This window comes from Diadema setosum, chromosome 16 (assembly GCF_964275005.1).
Source record: "Diadema setosum chromosome 16, eeDiaSeto1, whole genome shotgun sequence".
Taxonomy (NCBI): Eukaryota; Metazoa; Echinodermata; class Echinoidea; order Diadematoida; family Diadematidae; genus Diadema; species Diadema setosum.
Genome location: NC_092700.1, coordinates 24777529 through 24803508, shown reverse-complemented (window position 1 = coordinate 24803508; position 25980 = coordinate 24777529). Strand labels below are relative to the sequence as shown.

At 39.2% G+C, this 25980-nt stretch overlaps 2 protein-coding genes across 2 annotated transcripts in view; one reads left to right on the top strand and one right to left on the bottom strand.

Annotated features, from left to right (window-relative positions):
- The first annotated feature begins 460 nt into the window (after positions 1-460).
- On the top strand, positions 461-904 carry LOC140239738 (craniofacial development protein 2-like). Its single transcript, XM_072319559.1, has one exon. The coding sequence runs from the start codon at positions 461-463 to the stop codon at positions 902-904; it is 444 nt and encodes a 147-aa protein (XP_072175660.1).
- A 2860-nt stretch (positions 905-3764) lies between these two features.
- LOC140239737 (uncharacterized) overlaps positions 3765-25980 on the bottom strand; it is a 45085-nt gene continuing 22869 nt past the window's right edge. The window contains exons 6-7 of the mRNA XM_072319558.1: positions 4986-5135; positions 3765-3913 (exon numbers count right to left, since the gene is read on the bottom strand). Of these exons, the coding sequence (XP_072175659.1) occupies positions 3765-3913; positions 4986-5135 (299 nt within the window). The remainder of the gene's footprint in view (positions 3914-4985; positions 5136-25980) is intronic.

The following is a 25980-nucleotide window of genomic DNA, read 5'->3' as shown; positions in this document are numbered from 1 at the left end:
CCCCACTTTTTTTTGTTGTTGTTGCGCCATACAAAGGAATGCACAAGGTGTCATCACTTTTGGCCCCCTTTTTCTAAACCCAATAAGTTCCTATATTTTATTTTGTTGTCAGCTGAAGAAACCCCGAACTGGAATCAGAAGTTGCGCTGAACGCCTTTTTTTTTTTTTGTTCCTTGCATGTCAGCTGAAGAAGCCCAGAAGTGGAATGAGAAAGATGAGCTTCAGACCTTTTCTTTTTTGTTTGTTTGTTTGTTTGTTTGCTTTGTTTTGTTTTGTTTGTCTTTTTGCTTGTTGCCTCATGAATCCCGGAAGTGGCACAAACACTTTTGAAAACGTGGCCCCACTGTCAAGAATACGGCTGAGAAACCACATGAGAGTAGCAACATGGAATGTCAGAAGCTTGAGGTCAGGAAAGCTCAATATGGTCATAAATGAAAGTAAGCGCTATAATATCAGCATAATGAGGATCGCAGAACACAGATGGGCAGGTCAAGGACATTTCCGACCTGAGGAAGGAGGTATGTTTATCTACTCCGGTAGAGAACAAGCGGGAATAGGGGGTGTTGGTATATACCTGACAGATAATGTTGCAAACTCTTTACTAGGATATAACCCGATTAGTGAGAGGAAATTAACACTGAAACTACAAGGTCAACCAGCAAACATCACGGTCATCCAGGCCTATGCGCCGACGAGTACAGCCCCTGATGAAGATGTTGAACAGTTTTACGAGAGCATACAACAAGTACTTGACTCAATCCCAACTAACGACATTGTCATCCTGATGGGGGATTTTAATGCAAAAGTAGGTGAGGGTTTTGAACCGGGTGAGGAAACTACAGTTGGTGGCTTTGGGCTAGGTGAAGAAACGACAGGGGAGAACAACTTGTGTCATTTGCTGTAGCAAATAATCTGAACATATGCAACACTCTCTTCAAACACCACAAGAGGAGACTGTATACTTGGACAGCCCCAAATGGAACAACAATAAACCAGATCGACTACATTCTTGTCCGCAGAACCGTGAGATCAAGTGTTAGAAACACCCGTACATTTCCAGGTGCAGACTGCGGGTGTGATCATCAGCTACTGTGCTTAGATATGAGATGCAAAGTCGAAGCCAAGAAGAAGTGTCAACCAGTCATGAGATTTGATGTGTCAAGCATACCAGATACCTTTTCAGTGGAGGTACATAACCAATATGAGGCCTTAGCAGCGATAGCAGAAGAGATGTCACTAAATGATCTTTGGGAGAAAACAAAGGAAGCAACACTCACAACAGCCCCCCCCCCCCCAAAAAAAAAAAAAAAAAACACCTTTCACGGAGAAGGAGGAAAACATCAGAATGGATCTCAGAAGAAACACTCAATCTCATTGAAAAGAGGAGAAGTATGAAAGAGGAAGGTGTTAGCATTGCTAGCTTGGAGTACCGTAATGCAACGAAGGATATCAAGAGGGCATGCCGAAAAGATAAGAGACAATATCTTTTAAACAAGTGTTGTAGTATAGAAGCACACAGTACAATAGGCAACAGTAAAACAATGTATGGTGAAATTAAGAACTTGACCAAGAAGTTTAAACCTAGTCTGAATGTTATTAAGAACAAAGAAGGAAATACCTTAACAGAAACAACTGACGTCCTGGATCGCTGGAAAGAATACTGTATGGAACTGTACGAGGATGAGGAAGTGGAGGAAGTAACAGAAGAAAGTCCGCTAAACTGGAAGATAAAAACATCAGAAGACAGTCGCCTGACCCCTCTGCGATCTGAAGTAGAAGAGGCAATGAAAGCTCTGAAAGGAGGAAAGTCACCAGGTTGTGATGGGATTCAAGCACAACTACTCCTTGCTGGTGGTGAAGCAGCCATTACATTGATGCACAAGCTCTGTGTGAAGATATGGCAGACAGGGGAATGGCCTGTTGACTGGTGCCGTGCTCTGTTTGTGCCCATCCCAAAGAAAGGTGACCTACAAATTTGTGAAAATTACAGAACAATCTCCCTCATATGTCATGCAAGCAAGATCATGCTAGAAATACTTCTTAGTAGGATCACTCATAAACTAGAGATGGAATTGAATGATGCCCAAGCAGGTTTCAGGAAACACCGGGGCACTCGAGATCACATCTTTAATCTACAACTGCGCATTAAAAAATGTCATGAAATGAACCAGGAGGAATTTATTTATTTTGTAGATTATTCCAAAGCTTTTGATAGCACTAAATACAACCATCTTTGGAAAGTGATGCTGGAAATGGGTTTTCCCCCTCATGTAATTCAGTTGATTAAATTTTTGTATGCAGAACAACAGTCAGCTGTTAGATTGGAATGTGGCACTACGGACTGGTTTGGCATCAAGAAAGGAGTACGACAGGGATGTATACTCTCTCCAGCACTTTTAAACATCTACACATAGAACATAATGAGGGGAGTACTGGACAGAAGACAAGCAGAAAATTTTGATCTCCTACATGTTGGAGGGAAAGAGCTAGGAGATTTGCGATATGCAGATGATGGAGCTATAATCTCTAAATCAAAATCTGGTCCGAGAAGTTTTGTCACAACCCTAAATGAGAGAAGCAACTCATATGGTCTGAAAATGAACGCATCAAAGACAAAAGTTCTGTCAACGGCTAAAGAGAAGAGGGGAAATGATGAAAGAGTTAGCATTGATGGTTCAATACTGGAGGAGGTTGACAACTTCAAGTATCTTGGGGTGAGAATGCAGCAAGATGGTGATAACAGCAGGGAAATTAAAAGCCGTCTAGCTATGGGCTTGAACGCATTGAATGCCATGAAGAAGCTGTGGCAAGGACAAGACAAGGAGACAAAACTCAGAGTTCTCAGAGGCTGCATTTTCCCAATTGCAACCTACGCATCCGAAGCTTGGGTTCTACGGAAGGCAGATGAGAAAAGAATCTGTGCATTTGAAAATAAATGTTATCGCAGAATTTTGAGAGTCCCGTGGGTGGAACGACGAACAAATGAAGACATCAGAAAGATAATCAATGTACCTAGTGACTGGCTATTGAAGTATGTAAAGAAACAGAAGCTGGGATACTTTGGGCATATTATGAGACACAATGGGATGGAAAAGAGAGTCCTTATGGCCCAATTTCCTGGAAAGCGTAGTAGAGGGAGACTAAGATATAGATGGGACAGAACGGTGAGGGAGACATTTGATTCTATGGAGAAAGCAACTAGAATGGCTCAAAACAGACGTTGGTATCATGCTGCCGTGAGGGAAGCTACGCTCTGACAAGAGTATGCTGCGACGACGACGACGACGACGACTGTACAGTAAACATGCAGGGCCGATACTTTCGAGAGCTGTACGTCTAAAACTCATCTCGTTTTCTAACGACTTCTGCTGCTACATCACGTACATGCTGGCGCAGGCTAGGTAGAATGCCTCCAATGCACTAGCTATTTTAGCTATAGTACGGTGCTCAATAATCCAAGCTGTTTGTGTACCAACATAATTATCAGCAACCGAAATTATTGTATAAAGGGTGCGTTTACACCGAGCACGAAACAACCGTCATGTTTGTTTGTTTGCTTGTTTTTTGCTATGGTGCGTCGAAAGGAATCATGTCTTGTTTTGTTAAAAATAGTAATTCGGTAAAAAGCACCCATAATGTTATTGTAATATACAAATCACCAATAAAAAATAACCAGTAGAAGATTAATTTTCTAACAAAATTAATATCCCTCTGCTTTGAAACCTTTTTTTTTTTTCAAATGATTTTCCTAATTTCAATTTTCTTTATACTTTAAGACCAGTTTTCAAGTCTCGTTGCAAACTGCCAGTCTCGATGTTATTGGTCAGGGCTAGACCATAGTCGACACATATCCTGCTAGGTTTGAAGCGTGGTGTGCTTTTCATGCAGGATCCATTCCACACGGGGACAAACCCTGGTAGGAAGGATTCGCTCAAAAAACTTGAAGGTTGTATAAAACAACGAAATAGGTTTTGTTGCTGACGGAGTCTTCAGTAGCTTTCCCAGGCTTCAGGAGAACATTCTCTCCGGGCTCTTTAGGAATGGTTTCATTGGAATGAGCATAGGAGAAGGACTGCCAGTCATATCAGCTTCCCCTGCGTCCAAATTCCTCAGGAACCCCTCTAGATGCGATCGATTCGTGTTGCTTTGCCTGACTTGGTGGCTTGTATCTTCATATCCACTTCCCACCAGGGAGTAGAGATCACAGAGATATAACCTAATATGTATATAACCTTCCCAATCAGCTCTTCTTAAATTCCATCTGGGCTTGGACTTGAAAAGCAACGCTATACATTTAACTGCTATAAGACTATTTTCTGATATTGAATAAGTAACTATATGTGACCGTGCACCACAAAACGAACAAAAAGTCGCACTCACTGATTTTGTGTGAGGACTGAAAATAGGTGAAATTGGTCGGCATAGACGATCTTGACTTCTTCATATTTTCAGAAGGAAAAGTCTTCATCTATATACATTGAAATCAAATTAACTAAAATTTGGGATTACAAAACTGGCAGGAAAGTGTATTTTAATCAGTTTCTCTCCAACATCTTTTGGTAGAATAGTGAGATTAGATGTCCTTAGAGTCCCCTTTTTATTTCTTAAAAAGCCTTGCATACTCTCTTCACTCTTCACACAACTCTAATCAATTTTGAAAGAATGAAGCTAATGCTTAGTAGGTTGGCAATAATTATGGATATAATGTGTTAATACGGCATGCTCAATTTCAGTTTAATCTGATAATCCCTTCATTGTTGTTACTCCAGTGGTTTACACTTTTCCTGAGTGTGTGCTTTCATTCCAATATTTAGACGGGTTAGGAAGGTCCATTTGATTTGAGTTATACATCATTTTAAGGCTTAAAGTCAGTTCTTTCAGAATATGCTCTTCAGTTAAATTTCCTATCTGGCGACTTTCTGTTTGTTTTGTGATGCAGGATCACATATTATTTATGGTTTCAGTTTCCTGTATATTCTACTTACTAAGCTCATCCTCAAGGCGTTTCAATGTCTCGGGAGTGAAGTCTGTTATGCCGCAAGTATCAATCAAATCGATTTTCTCAGTTAATATGTGGCGGGTCCTCCCTCCTGGGTGTTCTGTGTACCGTTCGTCCTCTACGGTGGGATAGCTTCCTGTCCGTTGAACATAAATAACCAAAGATATTTCAAGTCCGGGGACTGAAATAACATCCTGATAGTTTTCCACCTCTGTCTGTCCCTCTCTCTCTCTCCCTCTCTCTCTCTTTCTCTCTCTCTCTCTTGGATATATCTACCACAAGATATCGTAAGTATCATATAATGAATGTCTATCAGAAATACAACGTATGACGCAGACACGCACAGACAGACACACAAAGCTATCAGATTTGCCATCTGGATTTTTCATATTTCATATATTTCAGGGGGAGATAACCCCCAAAACTCTAAAATCCGAGCATGCTTTTATCAAATGTGACCGTGCACCTCAAAACGAACATAAAGTCGCACACACTGATTTTGCGTGAGGACTGAAAATAAGTGAAATGGGTCAACCCAGCCGAACTTGACTTTTTTATATCTTCTAAAAGAGCGGGTCTTCTTTTACATTATGCTAAAATTTGGTACCATAAAACGGGCAGGAAAGTTTAAGTTTTTAGCAGTTTATCTCAAATATTTTTGGTAGAATAGCGTGATTAGGTGTGTCTTCAGAATCCCTTTTTCATTTCTGAAAAACCATGTCCACACTCCTCACTTTCAACTCTAATAACTTTTGAAAGGATAGTGCTACTGCTTTGAAAGTTGGCATTAATCATGAACAGAATGTGTTAATGAGGCATGCTTGATTTCAGTTTAATCTGATAATCCCTTCATTGTTTTTACTCTGGTGGTTTACTTCTGTTTTTTGTCCCATTCATCGCACAGCCAGCACGGTTTCGTAACGATTAAGCGTTTGAATAGACACTGTACTTCAGAGCCTCTTTTCTCAGTTCACACTTTTCCTGAGTTTGTGCTTTCTTTCCAATATTTAGATAGGTTAGGAGAGTCCATTTTATTAGAGTTATACATCATTTTAAAGCTTAAAGTCTGCTCTTTCAGAATATGGTCTTAACTAGAAATTCATGTCTGGCGACTTTTTGTTTGTTTTGAGGTGCAGGGTCACAAATATAGTATATGCTATGAATAAACTATGTGTAATACACATGATTCTCTTTGTTTGTTCCATTTTTTTTTCAGCATGTGGTATTTAAACACGACAATGTGACGCGCCAGAGTTACCGAGTACTGGTACGCACTTAAAATTTTACCCTTTCGTGTAAATAAACTTAAAAAGAGCAGCGAAAGTATGGAACAGGGAAAATGAATACAACTGCAACAAAAATGATTAATTAACAGTAAGTGAAAATCAGAAATACATGTTGATTGAGTGAATGCAACAATATTTGTGAAATACATCATAGAAAGTTTGAGGAAAATCGGACAGACGTTCAAAAGTTATGAATTTGAGAAATTTTGGTGACGAGACCGCTGGATCAGACTACTACAGCAAATCACGCACTCTAAAAATAAACATATCATTTTATGAGTACAACGCCTACTCAAATATTCTTGAATCGTATCTACTCACTTTGAATATAAATTCTGCTCATTTTGAACACGATTGTACTAAATGCCTAAACTTTGTCTGGTGTTGCTACCAAAGTTTGAATAGAATGCCGTCTCAAATCAACGTCACTGACAGGGAACGTTTCTATTCGTCAATGTTGGTGTGTCCGTATTATAAATTGCGCGCATGCGCAGCTATTAAAGTACCTGCGCTCGCTTCCTTATCCTCGAAGTTTATTAGTCTGCCGATGATGCTCTCGAATGTGGCTTGGGTAAGTTCTCAATTTATTCTCATCATCTTTTTGAAGACTAAATTGGTAAAACACTCGAGTCTAGGTGAAATGTTGCATAGAAATATAAATACGATTGCTCTTGTTGTCTCTTCAAAGGATTGAGTGCAATTTTTAAGTATTTTCTTTTTGTCTATGTCTGGTGTGCATTGTTCTACTGCATCTGTTATCAAACCCGGGAGGCCCGCTGATGGTGCCATACTGCATATGACTGTTTAAACTTTTACTATTGTAGTACTAGCATCTTTTATGAATTCTATTCTAGAGTCTGGGAGTAAATTACTGTACAGTGTAACGTCAGATGTGCTAGTGCAAGTCTAGGTAACCTACTGACAATGTGCTTTAGACCACGATGTAGGCTAGGCTTAGGTACGTTAGGGCTAGGTTAAGACAGTAGGCCTACGTTAGATCGAACCAGATCTATCACACATGCACCATGATATTAGGAAATAAAGAGCATTCAACATATTTTCACTTTTCTATCCCAGCAGAGCACTAGATTTACATCTTACAGGAAGGAGGGGAAATAATACTAACCTTAAGTGATAGGTAAAAGGATGGTGTACTTTCCATATGAAATACAATTTTAGGGAATTTTCTTGTATGGTATAATCATAAAACAATTCATATTATGTGATATCATAAACTATAGTAGTCTTCTGATCTAGCTGTATAGTCAACCATTTTCCTCTTACGTTCACTGAGATGCGTTCTTGTAATATTGCTACATTTACTCAACCCACAAGTATATTTCGGGTAAATTACCCTTTAAACTAGCAATGATTCGTAGTCTATTGATATCTGTAGTGGCAAATGTTGAAGAAAGTGAACTACTCAATATTCACAGAGGCTTGATCGATTGCATTTGAGCTGCTCTATGTCGATTTACCGAGTATCACGAGGGAACAAGCACACAAAAAAGGTTGCTTATGCAAACAACCATTAACACTGAGAGACGCGATTTATGACAGTAAAATTAGGTTTAGCCTGTTGAGTTAAAAAAAAAAAAAACCCAAAGGAATGGACGTAGTATTAATACACACACACACACACATACACATACACACAAAGAAAATTTTGATTTACCTGTATGAGCAAAGATGAGAGAGTTGATGAGACAAGATTTGTCAGCAGCAAGTTCACCGAAAAAAAATATGTTTACTTTAGACCTGCGTTCAGGTGTATAGAAAAACGTCTTCCCGGGATTGTAATCCCTTATTTCCCTTCGAAATTCTTCTCGTCGTTTCTTTAAGGTCTTCCCTGAAAAATGAAACAGACGTTTAAAGGTATTACCCAGATCAAGATGGTGTCAAGTAGTTGTAAATAAAGAAGCATTACAACATAATTGGAACATAATGCGTTGGCTTGAATTTATGAGTGAATGAGTGAAATGACGACGTCGTCGTAATCTGGTAATTGTCATCTGTTACTCTGATCAACTCCAACAATACAATAGAAAACACATCCACTATAAAAGAAACAAATTCGTTTTCTTCATGTCTTCCTATGACTCTGTATAAACAAATTCAACATTTTGTATAATATCTTCACCACAGTCGTGCATCACTTCTTTCGTCCCATTGCTCGAAAAAACAAAACATAGTAGAAACATTAGATATTGTGGGAAATACATGTACGCGTTATTACAGAAGAAATGCAGTACTTATCAGTTGAATTAACATTCATCTACTGACATTTAATTTTTTTTTATATGAACTGTTTAACCACTTAGGTATGGCTGGGAACTGCTTTTCTCTCTATTACGAACAGGTACTAATGACAACAATTCATGTGAAGTATGAATTTAAAAAGAGAGAAAAAAAAAACTTGTATTTCATGGAATTACGAAAAGTTTTTAATATCTTTGGATCTTTTGCCGTCATAATAAAGTCCAGTATTGCTTGCTCCAACTCATCAAAAGAAACCACAAACAGTAAATTGTATTGGTTTATTACCGAATTGTATAAGTCCAACTAAAACCTATGGGTAACTCAAAAGTCTTAAAATTCAAGAAGGCAACTTGTTCATTTTTGGATGATCACTCCAAAAAGATATAATAGCTTAAAACACTCTCTACGCCGTTGTGGTGGTTGACAATTACATGCATACTCTAAAAAAGCTCATAAAGCACTTCCGAGCATAATTGTTTTTCTTGTTTTCATACAAGAATACACAGAATCTATATCGTCATGCTCTTTGTAAAAAATATATGGTTTTCAAGACTGCTTTTGGACATCCATCGTCCACTTGTTAGCTGATACTTATAGAATAAATGTTGTGCCATAATTTCATACTTTGTGATAATTCTTCTACACTCAATCGTAATTCTTCCACATCAGATCGTTCTGCTTCATTTGGCCTCCGCCAGCAGGACTTCGATCCACAGCATCCTTTGAAATTCAACAACATCAACAACGACAATAATTATAAACAATACATTCGTATATACTGTGACCTTGTAAACCGAAACCACCATCACCACCAAACAAGCAGCAGCAACAGCAGCAGCAGCAGCAGCAGCAACAACAACAACAACAACAACAACAACAACAACAACAACAACAACAACAACAAACTGTACAATCTCGAAAATGGTTGTTTAATGAGGTTCTGGAGTTTGGCGTCTATTCAAGTTTTTGATTTAACTCTGCTCTGCTCTTTGCAATGAAAGGTACAAATCTAAAACAGGGCGTAATCCTCTGCAGCAGCTATAAGGGAAAGCCATGTTAAGCTGAAAATTTTCACACTTAAACATTTTCTGTTCAAGGCAGATTGCTACTTTACATGCTTTCTAAGTTATTAGAGTTAAAAGTGTATAATTATATGAGAAACGTGTATTAATAAGTTCTAAAAAACAAAGTGGGGCCGCTGCGTCATACCTAATCACTCAATATTGTACACCAAAAAAAAAAGTGTTTGGCGAATCAGTCCATAGGTTTTATGACCCAAAACTTTAAAATCATGGCGAGGAGTGTTCTTTCAGAAAATATGGAACACTGAAGTTTGACTATTGAAGTTGACCTATTTCCCCTAACTTGAAAACCAGGGCGGTTAATTTTTTGTCGGGTTTTCAATGCACAGTGACGTAAATTACAATCATATCATGTAATTTCGGTCGGCAGTTGATCCGTCAACATTTGCTCCGCCGTCAATTTTCGGTATCGCCAATAATATGCAAGAATTTCTGCACAGAAGCTGAAGAGCGCTGTCACAGATGCACTGTGGGATTCCTCGGTGACCTCGTTCGCTTCCGGTTGTCTCACGCGATTCGCAGCTCTCATACGATTCAATTGAGTTCTTTGTACGCTTTTCCGCTGTTACCCCCTTTTTTGCTATAATTCAGCTCAAACGATTTGAAAGTTTTTAAGTTTGATGATTTGCGGTCACTAGAATGATGGTTCACTACTGCAAGGCTTCAGTGTGCTGGTAACATGATGGAAAGCGAAGAAATCTTCAACAAAATACCTCTGAATAAAGACAGAGCGGGATCTGAGTGCATGTGTAGCCAAAACCTGGCCAAGATTATCCCATGAGCTATCCCATAATGTATCTAAAACGCTACTCTGCGCACGGCACCTAGGTATTGGCGATATCGAGAAATTTATTCCGAACATGCCCAAAATGCGATATTTTAGGTGCACATCACGAGACCAGCACCCACGAGTCATACAGCTAACAAATCATACAGCGCATGAGTTATACATCTCACGAGTCATACAGCCCATTAGTTCGACACTAAGCCAACAAGGCTCACAAGACCGACACATTATACGCCCCGTGTTGCATCTGTCGAACTCATGTGCTACTTTTACAAGTTGTCGAACTCATGGGCTGTATGACTCGTGAGCTGTATTACTGATGGACCTGTTTCGATGTCAAACTCGTGGGCCGTATGACTCGTGGATGTTGGTCTGGTGGGATGACCCCGACATATTCGCCACCGTCATTATTGCTCCGCTGACAAACGCTCCCCGGACATTTTCTTCCAAGATACAATATTTACTTTCTTAAGAAGAATTCATTTACCACTGTTTACTCTGCCGAAGATTAAATTCTAAATTGACTTTATATTTGATAATGTTCGCTTTTTTAAAGAATTTTGATGTGAAACTGGATAGTCATGCAACATTCTAACAGTTATTCATATATCATTTGGCACAATTATCGTTTCTTTCTTAATCATTGTTTCTAACGGGATGAAACTGGAATACAATTGAACTAGTAGGCCGTAATCATTACTTCATTCATATGCTGCATTGGCTGTACAGCGTGTCCCAGAAAAAAAAAAAAAAAAAACGAAACCGCGTTTCCATGCACCTTTTTTTTTTTTATTATCGAAGTCATACATTTCCTTTATAAGAGGTACATCAATGGAAAGATAAACTTTTCTTCTGAACAATGAACAATGAACATGAACAATGAACAATTGTGCTATCAAATTTTCATTTACACGCGCAAATGGTGACTTGAAGTGAAATTTTCAGACTTTTAACGATACGTTTTTTAAAAAACAAAGTTCTTAACCCAAATATTCATATTTCTCCCTTTCATATGAAACCCTACGCGTCAAATATGAATAACGCATGCTTGACAAAAATTTGCATGAAAACATGCTTCATTTCTACCGATTCTACGGATAGACGAAAAACGAGCATTCAGCTCTCCCGACTTAACATTAGACAATAGGCTCATGTGCACCGTTGAATTCACACGAAACAACCGCAGTGCTACAGTTAATGTTGGGGGGGGGGGGTATTTACAGAGAATGCTGTGTGAGACGGAAAGCCTTTTGTTGTCATTTATTTGAAATATACCCAATAATTGAAGATTGATGTCATGAGTATTTTCAGGCTGCACGCAGTCCAATGGCTATGGGAAAGCAACATTACAAACAATGATACACATTTTGATGATTTTGTACCTCAAACTTATTTCACTGTTTTCATTCCTCTCCACATTTCCCTCACGCGTGGTTAGTCTTTATCCCTGACAGGGTTTTGAAGTTTTTGAAGGGGGAGGTGAAGCAGAAAGAGAGAGTACATCTCTTTATTCATCACTGAACTTGCGCTTCTAACATTTCAAAGGTACTCGTGCAGGGCAGAAAGTTACGGCCCGTTTAGACTCCCACCCCACCTTCCCAAACATTCAACTGATGAACACCTTTTGCTCTGTAGCTAACTGCATGGTCAGGCCAAGGAGGTTTTATACATGGAGTTCCAACTGGCTGTAATTATTCAAACAGTTGTCAGATTTCTATTGATGTATTAACGAATTCCACAGGTGCACTTGTGCCCTGATGATCGATGTACCAAGCCGTCGTCTTGCCGAGTAATCTGAAGATTCATTTTGAACGTTATCATAATGTTGGCCATACTTATTTATTCATTAAATGTGACCCTGTGACCCTGGATTTTTAGTTAGGGGCAGATTCTAAAAGAGCAGACTGTAAGCTTTAAAATGATGTTTAACTCAGTTCAAATGGACTCTCCTAACCTATCTAAATGTTGGAAAGAAAGCACACACTCTGGAAAAGTGTGAACTGAGAAAAGAGGCTCTGAAGTAAAGAGTCTATTCATGCGCTTAATCTTTTCCAAGCCACGCTTGAAAGTGACAAAAAAACAGGGTGTTAAACACCGGAGCGATAACAATGAAGGGATTATCAAATTAAGTTCAAATTAAGCGTGTTTCATCAACACATTTTGTCTATGATTACTGACAACTTACAAAGCAGTAGCATTATCCTGTCAGAAGTTATTAGAGTTGAAAGTGAAGAGTGTGTACAGGATTTTTAAGAAATGAAAAGTGAACTCTATTAGAAACATCTAATCACACTGTTCTACAATAAAGTGTTTGAGAAAAACTAATAAAAACACGGTTTCCTGTTTGTTTTAGGATCCCAAACTTTAACATAATGTAGAAGAAGACTTGCTCTTTCAGAAAATATGAAAAACTTAAGATTGGCTAGGTTGACCCATTTCACCTATTTTCAGTCCTCACACAAATTCACTGCGTGCGACTTTATGTTTATGTTCTTATGTTTTGTGATGCACGGTCACAAATGAAATGAAATTTCACTTAATAATAAAGCATGTAAAGCAAAATCATTCCGTTAAGAAATTTGCGCAAAAGTGTAAATCAGAGCTGTATTATGTGAAAATGTTTAAAACTGTACCATCCTGGAAAGCTGTTTTTATCACTTTTCCACTTAATTTCCCCAAATGAAACTAATATGTAATAATCTTCAAGTAATTCTTTATTGATAGATACATCAGATTAGTGCCTGGGTATGCCCAGTCGAGTAATTTTCATCTTCATTTCAGCATTTTTTCCTCAATTTCGTGCGCCCATCCTCGTGTCTGTACCACGTACCTTTTATAAGAAGGGATATCGAAAAGTAATTACCATCAAAAAGACATATCTTCCTTTGAAAATGACTGGTGATTATGCAATGAGACACAAGTCAATTGTCTTCGTATCGGCGCGTCAGATCCTGTTTGGCACATGCTTCAAATATTTTTGAGTGGCGGCTTCGAACATAGATCAAAGGGAATAACTCTGTTGTTACTCCATCTCTTCAACCGCCTTGGTCAGGCAAGCTCGTGATAATGTGCTAATCAACGACCCTATTCACAACCGAACCGTCTGTAATAATCCTTTTTACCCCTCCCTTCATGTCTGTGTAAATTCATTGAAGCATGGAGGCCATTGTTATCTGCCAAGTTGGGAAGGTGTCGGGAAAGCTAACTGGCGCTCCTCATTAATTATCTATTTATCTGGGTAAAATGGAAGCATATTTTCAAATTAAGCTATCTCGAGCAGGCGTCGATTATCTTTATGCCTGGGATATCATATAAAAGAAAAAAAGAATGGATATTAAGGCTATGATTTTATTTTGTCCAAAAGATTGCTGAAGAAGTCAAAAACTTTCATCCAAACTCGCTAGTTGCTCGTGCAAATTAAAATTTAGTAGCATTAGTGTTTGTTGTTCTAACTCAGTCATACACAAATTTTGAACAATGAGTTGTGCATCAAATGAAAGAAGAAATGTTTATCTTTATATCGATGTATATCTCATAAAGAAAATGTATGATTTCGATTGTAAAAAAAAAATGCATTGAAACCCGGTTTCGTTTTTTGTGGGACACGTTGTAGAGGTCGAAAATGCTGCGATAGACATTGACTTGCTCAAGTTACAGGACAAGAGCACGACGCTGGTGTTAAGTTTAATTACAGTAAATTGTATCACACAAAAAGAAATGCACCTCACATGCATGGATACTCATTGAATTCAAGATTGGAAAATATTATAGACAAAACGATAAACTTTAAACAAATAGTTAACTTTCTTGGCGTGCCCTTGAATTGATGATAGATTTAACAAGCAATTGCATCATTGAAATATTCGAATGAATCCATGGTTTATGTCTCAACCGTACCAACTTCGTCTGTTGCGACAAGGATTGTCGCCCCCGGCTCGGGGCGACAATCTGTGTGTATACGTGTGCCTGTATGCGTACGTGTGTCTGTTTGTGTTTGTGTTTTGTTGTTTGTGCGAACAAACTTTTTTGAGCAGCAGGCACTACTGTGGCAATGAAAATGCCTTCAACGTAGTATGAGCACGTATTTATAGAGTTCACAGCAGCGTTGATTTCAAAATATTATGGGTGTGTCAATTTTAGCGGTGAGGCGGGCTAGGAGAGAGAGAGACCGAGAGAAAAGGCATACGAGGGAGGTACCCTCCCTAAATGTTATCTGTCCTTGGTTCATTTTTTCACTGTAGTCATATTCTTCCAACAGTCTTAACTATAACTTCCATATCACTATTCTTTGGCATGATATTATGCTCACCGCCAATACATACGTATTGTAAACAAACACGAACAAACACTCAAATCCTCATAATGCAAATAAACCACCTCACCATTTTTCCCCTTGATATTAATTGATTTCATTCAAATCATTCATAAATCGAAACATTCTGGGTGTAACATGAACAAAAACGTTACAAATGACACTTCGAATCACAAACAAATCCATTTGTCAATTTACACTACAAAATAATCTCCCTTTAACATAGATAACTCGATTATAGACCAACCCTACTAACAATTTCTTCACGGGAAAGTTTTGACATGTAGGGCCCTACCAAACCTACATCAATTGAATATATTGGTTTGGATCATGAAACACCTTCTTACTTACAAGGGCATATACATTAATAAACACGAATACAATATACAAATCTAAAATGAAATCAGTCATGAAAGACCCGACCGACCCCCCCCCCACCGAAATAAATTTACATCTATCCTAAATATAGGTTTTCCCGGTCAATTTCATACTTTTGTCACTCAAATTCATTCATGTGCATTCAAATTCACGCAGCGCACGCACGCGAAAATATTGGGGCATTCAAATTCAGAATCCGAGCGATCAATTTCATTTATGAGCGTTCTATTTCGTTTTCGTGAAATCAAATTCACGATTGGGCATTCAATTTCAAAATGCGAGCACCGACTTTCCTACCCGTGCATTCAAATTCATACGATAGTCACGTGATAGTCCTAATGAGCTTGTTTGGAGAGTTCAAATTCATTTTTTGGTGATCAAGTTCCTACTTCGTGCAATGAATTTAACGAGGAGACTTTTAAGAAAGGAAAAAGGGCCAACACAACCAATGAACGTTTCCATATAGTGTAATTAGGATTGTTTACATGTTCTACATTGTTCTCTGTTCATGTATTCTTTGTTTTTCATCTCAATAAATTTCAAATTGCAATGTTCAATCAGCAATGCATCCAAACAACACAACGACTAGTAATCATATTTCTTGATGATACTGCATGCTGACAACGCCCCAACACCAACCACATAATGACAATAATTCATCAATTTAAGACAAACTGTCACACAATGATCTCACATAGTCCCGCAAAATCAAATCAATAAGACAGCAATACACAACAAACAACACGTATAAAATGCTCATGTATCAGTTTCATTATAGTCGAAATTGTTTTTCTTTTCCTCGAAAGTGTCAACCAACCCTCCGTATTATGCTCGTCTGTAGGCCTATACAGTGCCTAATTTTTGTTTGTTTGTTTAATTTTCTATCAAAGAAGATGGCTTGATAACCCATATTCAGCTGCAAAAGCTGGTCTTTCATATGGGGTCCAGTTAGATGTTTTGCTCTTTGCGATGAATAAATGAAGTGGGATCTTTTACGTGCATGAGTTGTGACTCTTTTACACGTGGGACCTCCATTTTATATCCAATCCCAGGGACATGTGCCTGTATATTCCTATTTGCTAAGCGCGAGTTCAAATTGTCAATTAACAGGTGGACCTCTACTGCAAAATAAAAAATAATCATCATAAATCCCATTATATTCAAAGCCAAGTGAGAAACACATGCATACACGGCCCCAAACTAACTAAATTCAGGACTTCTTTTAAATTGAGTGCAGTTATTTGGAACATGGTTGCCTATTCACGAATCTGAATGACCGACGAGATTCCGTCGCCAGCTTGACATGAATTTGAATGCTCTTTGATGAAATGCATGCTCCTCTCTTAAATTTGAATGCTCCGATAGTGAATTTGAATGTTCCGATAGTGAATTTGAATGCTCCGATAGTGAATTTGAATGCTCCGAGAGTGAATTTGAATGCTCGGATAGTGAATTCGAATGACCGGATTTTGAATTTGATTGCTGATTCAGTGCTGCGAGCGTGGAATGCGTGAAATCGAATGCTCGGAATAGGAACTTGTAATGACAAAAGTATGAAATTGACCGGGAAAACCTATATTAAATCCTACCGAAATCTGTCGTACCCTTTATAACTAACCTTCTTCAAATCAAATCCCCAACCCATCAACCCCCGATGACCAAAACCGAAATCATCCCACACCCACATTCACCAACTCACATACATACACACACCTACACACACACACGCACACGGGTGCTGTTCATGTGCGCTCGCACACACACACACTTCATTGAAACCTCACCATGACTTTTTACATGGCATGTTTGCATGGATGTAGCCATGTAAGTTATGTGTTGGTGTTTCAATGACTATGTCAAGAACGATATTACTAGTCCAGGCGCAGGGACCCAGAAAAAATGACTTCGTTCAACCCACCCCGTAGAAAATGTTTGACCACACAGAGTGGTAGATGGGACCTCCAGGAACACCCCAAGGTAGTATGTGACTCGAAATTGTGGTATCAATAAAATTTTACAGGCCATTTTAGTTGCGACAAGACCTTATTGTTCGAAAAAGAGTCTGCGCACGCCAAGACTACTACACGCACCACTAGCACTGCTACAGGCGCCAGTGCCAATGGTGCTTGTAATAGTCTTAGCGCACGCAGACTTTTTCCTCGGCAAACAAGGGTTTTTGCCAGCAAACTTACTAGCTGAGGTCAGTGTAGTTTAGTTTCTAGCCGTGTTTATTTCGTGTATATTTTTTCCGAGTTGCAGCAAGCCGAGTGAGGTTGCATACCCAGTGATTGTGACCCCAAACCGTTCGGGCGTCGCAATCACTTGGTATGCGCCTTCGCTCGGCTTAGCACAATAAAGTGGGCTTCTGCACATACGCAAGCTGCAACTCGGAGAGATGAAAACGAAATAAAAACGACTAGAAACTAGACTGGGGTCGGTTACTGCTGGCACTGAAAATCACAACATAATCACAGTTTTGTGCAGTTATTTCATGAATAATTCCTCAAAACACCGTAAAACCATATATATATATATATATATATATATATATGTTGCTAGAGAAGTCAGCAAAACAATGGGATACATTGTAAGTTGAAATATTGTGCATGGTTACCATGGTAACCAGATGTATACAGGTGATTGATAATCCAAAAAATGCCTCCAACTGCTGCAAACTTTGGCATGTTTTGTTCAGTTTTTTTTTTTTTTTTTTTGTTTTGTTTTTTTTTTTTTTTTAGATAGGTGAATTAAAAGCAAACATTTCTATTGATTATTGTTCAAAAAAGTTTTTTCCTGTTGCCATGGCAACCAGTAATATCCAATCAGGATTCAGCTGTCAATACTTAAGAACTAATGCCCATATTTTCAAAAAGCTCAATAAGCATGTCATTCTGCATAATTGTACCATTTACCGTACTTTTAACACATATTTGACTTCAAATTACAGGCAAATGTTGTTTCCAGCAATGTATGGACACAAAATTCCCTTCAAAATCTATGTTAATACAGAGAGCAAAGCCGACGATATTCTGATATTAGCTTTTTAGAGTATATATTTACAGAGAAATGGTTATTCGAAACAACCTTGGAAAAGAGCAGAAGAAAGCAATTGATTGTTCTTGTTCTTAAAGGAAATTTATTCAAGAATGCAGATAAATTCCTTTCTAAAGAAGGAATATACACGTACACTGCATTATCCATCAGTGGAATTAAAAGCGTACTTTTCGTTGGTAAGCTATATATATTTGGACAACTTGTGGTGATACTTCATAATCAAGTTCGAATTACCAATTCTTTGTTAAATATGAATTCAATTTTTCATTTCTTGTTAAGCCTGTTACTAGAGCTCACAGTGTGATGGATTGACTTTCAGTGCTTCGTTATACATAGTTATTATATACATATACACATAAGTATTTTAGCTTTATTTTCAACAAGTTTATTTGTGGATCGAAGTATTTGTGAATCAGGGTATTTTAAGGACGTCTCAGGGTCAGACTATTCAGACAATCAGACAACTTTCTGTCTCAAATATACCATCAGCATTTATGTTTGTACCACACCAGCGTGCGATAAAAGTGAAAAAAAAAAATATATCGAGTGTAAATACTTTTTCGTGCTTTTCGTGGACTGTAAGTGCACGAAATTTGAATCATTCTGTTTGTTATAGGCTATATCTAAAATGTAAATACATTTTTATGTGCTTTTCGTGGACTGTAAGTGCACGAAATTTGATTCATTCTGTCGGTATAGGGTATCATTATTTGGACAACTTATGGTGATATTTCATAACCAAGTTCGAATCGTCGGTTCTTTGTTAGATATGAATTTCTTTTTATGCCTGTTACTAGAGCTCACAGTGTGACTGACTTTCAATACTTTGTTATACATTACAGTACAAGTTTTCTAACTTTTTTGTTCAACAATTTTCTTTGTGGATCAGGGTATTTTAAGGACATTTCGGGCTCAGATAACTTTCTATTTTCCACAGTCATTTATAAGTTTGCCACAACAAAGTAGGATAAAGTGAAAAAAAAAACCCATCTGGAATCCAGACACGTTTGTTTATTTTGCCTTACGTGCTCATGATCACCCACTGTAGGTCGGGTCTTAACCCTATAAAGCCCAAGCTATTTTGACCACTTCCAGGCGCAAGGGGGGGGGGGGGCGGCACATTGTGCCCCCTACATAACTTCTTTATTATATGATGTATGACCGTCATATTTGGCACATGGGTAGAGCAACTCATGCTCTACATGACCAAACATTTCTCAACGTTAACCACTGAGGGCACTATTTCCCAAAATATAACAAATACATAGAAAATATGCTAAAATCATGTTTTTTCTTTCTATTTCTTTATCCCCAGTAAATATGTTGTTATTTTGTATTAATCATCTTCATATTTACTACAAAGGAAGAGCAAGTCAACGTTCACTATTTGTTATGGTTGAAATTTCTCAAGGTCAACATGTGGGGGCGTAATTCATTACAATATAAAGAAACATATGAAACCTATTACGTATTGCTTGGAATGGGTGCATATATTTGTATCACATTTCATATTTCCAAAATACTGAAATTTTAAGTTTACAGATTGATATTATGATAAACAAATGATATTCCAGACAAAGCTTGCGTGAAGATAACACAAAATAAAAAGGTAATCTTTGAAAAATGCTGTATTTTCGATTATTTCTATCATATCTATTGTTTGATGCCTATGTTATATAGAAAATTAAGGAAATAATAAGAAGACCATTTCAGGGTAATTCTCAACCATAATTGCTTCACATTTCTTTCCTTTTGCAAACTATAGCCAAGAAAACCCCAATTTCATCCATAATTATATTGTTAACTGACATTGAAACAGAAAATCATACAAAATCTGACTAACGTGGCTGTCAGTTTACGGTTGCCATAGCAAACAGGAATATCGGACATACCTAAATTATATATCGAAATGTTTGTAATAAGATTTTAGGAAAAGCCACCAAATTTGGTTGAAATCGGGTGAAGGGTTTAGGAGCGGCAAATGAAGATATGGTAGGGGGCACAATGTGCCCCCCCCCCCCTTGGGCTTTATAGGGTTAAACTACCCACCTCAACACTACAAAGTTAACCTGGAGAAATCGGATAGGACCCCCAAGATTTTCCCTCATTCTCTCCTTAATAGCATTAATTCATTACTGCACGTTTTAATACAAATTTACATGTCATGACTTTTCATTTCATTTTTTATTTTTAACCCTAGCTTACCAACGAAAGAGCACGTTTTTAATTTCATTGATGGATAATGCAGTGTACGTGTATATTCCTTCTTTAGAAAGGAATTCATCTGCATTCTTGAATAAATTTCCTTTAAGAACAAGAACAATCAATTGCTTTCTTCTGCTCTTTTCCAAGGTTGTTTCGAATAACCATTTCTCTGTAAATATATACTCTAAAAAGCTAATATCAGAATATCGTCGGCTTTGCTCTCTGTATTAACATAGATTTTGAAGGGAATTTTGTGTCCATGCATTGCTGGAAACAACATTTGCCTGTAATTTGAAGTCAAATATGTGTTAAAAGTACGGTAAATGGTACAATTATGCAGAATGACATGCTTATTGAGCTTTTTGAAAATATGGGCATTAGTTATTAAGTATTGACAGCTGAATCCTGATTGGATATTACTGGTTGCCATGGCAACAGGAAAAAACTTTTTTGAACAATAATCAATAGAAATGTTTGCTTTTAATTCACCTATCTAAAAAAAAAAAGATGAACAACAAATGCCAAAGTTTGCAGCAGTTGGAGGCATTTTTTGGATTATCAATCACCTGTATACATCTGGTTACCATGGTAACCATGCACAATATCTTAACTTACAATGTATCCCATGGTTTTGCTGACATCTCTAGCAACATATATATATATATATATATATATATATGGTTTTACGGTGTTTTGAGGAATTATTCATGAAATAACTGCAAAAAAACTGTGATTATGTTGTGATTTTCAGTGCCAGCCGTAACCGACCCCAGTCTAGTTTCTAGTCGTTTTTATTTCGTTTTCATCTCTCCGAGTTGCAGCTTGCGCATGTGTAGAAACCCACTACATTGTGCTAAGCCGAGCGAAGGCGCATACCAAGTGATTGCGACGCCCGAACGGTTTGGGGTCACAATCACTGGGTATGCAACCTCACTCGGCTTGCTGCAACTCGGAAAAAAATAAACACGAAATAAAAACGGCTAGAAACTAAACTACACTGACCTCAGCTAGTGATTTTGCTCCCAAAAACCCTTGTTTGCTGAGGAAAAAGTCTGCGTGTAGTAGTCTTGGCGTGCGCAGACTCTTTTTCGAACAATAAGGTCTTGTCGCAACTAAAATGGCCTGTAAAATTTTATTGATACCACAATTTCGACTCACATACTACCTGGGGGTGTTCCTAGAGGTCCCATCTACCACTCTGTGTGGTCAAACCTTTTCTGAGGGGTGGGTTGAACGAACTCCTTAATTAAGGCCCGTACAGGAATTAGCGCCTTGACTATACCCAGCAAAATGTGCTTCGAGGGCCGGCGACAATCATTGCCGCCAGCCCTCGTCAGAGATTGTCGCTAGACGACAATCTTTGACGGGGCGACAATCCTTGACGCCAACTCCGTCAAGGATTGTCTCCCCCGAGCCGGGTTTCGACAATCCTTGTCGCAGACTTTCGTCTCTTTCAAAACATCAACTGAAGAGAGAAAAAATGATTGCATCAAATGATTTGTTAATGATATTCAAATGCCCCAAGACGACCATAAATTTCATTTTATTTCTAACATTGAACTCATGAAAAGTGAACTATAATTATCATATATTTGATGTTCTTGAGAATTCACTCGACGTAAGCAAAGTCGGTAGAATACTTTGCAGGAAAAAAAAAAAAAAAAAAAACTGTCGGAGGAACAAAAGTTGCGACACAAATTTTCTCCCCCGGCTCGGGCGACAATTTGTGACGGAATTGGCGGCACAAATTGTCACCCGGTCACAAATGGTCGTCTGGCGACAATTTATGATGCTTATTCAGTTTGTGCTGGTAAAATGAAACGTAGCTGCTGAAATTGTCGTCGGACATGCACTGTGCATTGTGTGGTTGGGGTATGTAGCGCCCACTAATGTCAAAATCGCCCACTAATGTCAAAACAACCACTACTGTCATAACACGTCGACGACAAATGTCATAACAACCACTAATGTCATAACACGTCGACGACAAATGTCATAACAACCACTTATGTCATAACACATCGACGACAAATATCAAAATTTCCGTTTTACTGCAAATGTCATAACACGTCGACGAAAAATGTCAACATTTCCAAACTTACTGCAAATGTCATAACGCGTCACAGGGGCGGATCCAGGAATTCCGTAAAGGGAAGTCGCCTCTTCTTAATGAAAGGCTTGCGAGACACTCCCCCCCCCCCCCCCAACAATTTTCTTTGTTTTTTTTTTTTTTTGTGTTGAGTTAACAAAATTTAGGAAGGGGCACCAGAGGGGGATGCGCCCCCTCTCAATCTGCGATTGCGTCAACACGCAAATGTCAAAATTGTATTAACCACAAATGTCAAAATTTCCAAACATACTGCATACATACATACTAACGCGTCACAGGGCGGATCCTGGATTTCGTAAAGGGGAGGCGCCTTTACAAAATTAGAACTGCCCCATCCCCGATTTTTCTTCATGTTTTCTATTGTTTAAGTAAAGAAAAACAGAGACGGAACACCAGAGGGGGATGCGCCCCCTTCTCGATCCGCAATTGCGTCAACCACAAATGTCAAAACTCATTGCTTGCATTATAAGGGCAGATACAGGTAGTCCGTAAAGGGGAGGCGCCTTGACAAAATTAAAGCTGTCACTACCCTACCCCTTTTTTTTTCTTTTTATTTCTGTTGTCTTAACCAACAACAACAAAAAAACAGATAATGGGCACTATAAGAGGGGGTGCGCCCCCCCCCGATCAGCGCCCCCCCCCCCCCCGATCTGAGATTGCGTCAACCACATGTTAATGTCAAAACCCATCATTTGCATTACAGGGGCGCATCCAGGAATTCAGTAAAGAGGAGGCGCCTTTACAAAATAATCATTGGGGCTGCCGCACCCTCCATTTTTGTTTATACTTTTATTGTTTTGATTAGAAAAAGAGAGGAGGGCACCAAAGGGGAATGTGAATGAACCCCCTTCTCGATCTGCGATTGCGTCAACCACAAATGTCAAAACTCATTGCTTGCCTTACAGGGGCGGATACAGGAATTCCGCAAAGGGAAGTCGCTTTTTACTAAATCAAAGGCTGGCGAGACCCCCCCCCCCCCCGTTTTCTTATTTTTGTTTCTGTTGCGTTAACAAAATATAGAGAGGGGGCACCAGAGGGGGATGCGCCCCCTCTCGATTCGCGATTGCGTCAACCGCAAATGTCAAAATTGTATTAAACACAAATGTCATAAGACGTCGACCACAAATGTCAAAATTTCCAAACGTACTGCAAATGTCATAACGCGTCAAAAGGGCGGATCCAGGAGTTTCGTAAAGGGGAGGCGCCTTTACAAACATTAGAACTGCAGCACCCCCATCCCCCATTTTTGTTCATTTTTTCTATGGTTTTAAGTAAAAAAAAAAAAAAAGAGACGGAGCACCAGAGGGAAATGCGCCCCTTTCTCGATCCGCGATTGCGTCAACCACAAATGTCAAAACCCATTGCTTGCATTATAAGGGCGGATATAGGTTTATTCCGTAAAGGGGAGGCGCGATGACAAAATGAAAACTGCCGCTACCCTTCCCCATTTTTTTCTTTTTTCTTTTTGCTGTTAAAAAAAAAAATAGATAAGGGGCACTATAAGAGGGGGTGCGGCCCCCCCCCCCCGATCTGAGATTGCGTCAACCACATGTTAATGTCAAAACCATCGTTTGCATCACAGGGGCGCATCCAGGAATTCAGTAAAGAGGAGGCGCCTTACCAAAATAATTATAAAGGCTCCCGCACCCCTTCCCATTTTTTTCTATTGTTTTGATTAAAGAGAGAGGGGACACCAATGGGGGATGCGACCCCTTCTCGTTCCGCGATTGCGTCAACTACAAATATGAAAACTTATTGCTTGCCTTACAGGGGCGGATCCAGGAATTCCGTAAAGGGGAGTCGCCTTTACTAAATGAAAGGCTGGCGAGACCCCCCCCCCCATTTTCTTATTTTTATTTCTGTTGCATTAACAAAATATAGAGAGGGGGCACACGAGGGGTGTGTGCCTCCTCTCGCTCCGCGATTGCGTCAACCGCAAATGGCAAAATTGGATTAACCACAAATGTCATAAGTCGTCAACCACAACTGTCAAAATTTCCAAACGTACAGCAAATGTCATAACGCGTCACGGGGGGGGGGGGGGGATCCAGGAGTTTAGTAAAGGGGAGGCGTCTTTACAAAATTAGAACTGCCCCCACCCCCATTTTGTTTCCATTTTTTTCTATTGTTTTAAGTAAAGAAAAAGAGAGACGGATCCAGGATATCAGTAAAGGGGAGGCGCCTTTGCAAAATAATCATTAGGGCTGCCGCACTTCCCATTTTTTGTTTTTATTTCTATTGTTTTGATTAAAAAAAGAGAGGAGGGCACCAAAAGGGAATGTGGATGTACCCCCTTCTCAATCTGCGATTGCGTCAACCACAAATGTTAAAACCTAATTTCTTGCCTTACATGGGCGGATCCAGGAATTCCGCAAAGGGAAGTCGCTTTTTACTAAATCAAAGGCTGGCGAGACCCCCCCCCCCCATTTTCTTACTTTTATTCACCAGAGGGGGATGCGCCCCCTCTCGATCCGCGATTGCGTCAACCGCAAATGTCAAAATTGGATTAACCACAACATTTAATGTCATAAGATGTCGACCATAAATGTCAACATTTCTAAACGTACTGAGAATGTCATAACGCGTCACAGGGGCGGATCCTGGAGTTTCGTAAAGGGGAATTGCCTTTACAAAATAATTATTAGGGCTGTCGCACCCCTTTTTGTTTGTATTGTTATTGCTTTAATTAAAAAAAGAGGGGGCACCATAGAGGGGGATGTGCCTTCTTCTTGATCCGCGATTGCGTCAGCCATAATATCAAAACTATTAGGGCTCAGTCGGTAGCGCGTCTGCCTCACGATCACGCGACCCGGGTTCGAACCCGAGTCTGGTTTGAGCAATGTTGTGTGTAAGCATACCGTCCCCTCTAGCAAGAGGCAAAACACTCTGTCCCTCGGATAGGACATAAAATGGAGGTCCCGTGTATGAGAGAGTAACAACTCATGCATGTAATAGATCACGCTTCATTCATTCATCACAAAGAGCAGGGTGTTTAACCCGGTGAAGTGGTCCCACCTCACACCCAACTGGACCCCATGGAAGACCAGCTTAACGTAGCTGAATATGGGCCATCCAGCCATCTTCTCAGGTGGAAGATGAATCAAACAAACAATATGTATTGCCTTTCAGGGGTGGATCCAGCAATTCCGTAAAGGGGACTCCGAGGCGCCTTTACAAACTTGTAACCTGCCGCACCCCCTATTTGTTATTCTTTTTATTTCTGTTGTTGAAAAAAAAAAAAAATGAAAGGAGGAACCAGAGAGGGATGCACCCCCTCCCGATCCGCAATTGCGCCACCCACAAATGTCAAAACTCAATGCTTGCATTATAGGGGCGGGTCCAGGAATTCCGTAAAGGGGAGACGCCTTTAAAAATTCAAAGGCTTGCAAAACCACCTCGCCCTTTTGTCATTTAATTTCTTTTGCGTTAACAAAACTAGAGACGGGGAGAGGTTACCGCGCTCCCCCCCCCCCCTCTATCCTCGACTGCGTCAGCCACAAGATAATGG

Bases quoted from the DNA above. Each gene is read 5' to 3' on its own strand.
- LOC140239738 (XM_072319559.1), top strand. From the start codon at position 461: ATGAGGATCGCAGAACACAGATGGGCAGGTCAAGGACATTTCCGACCT.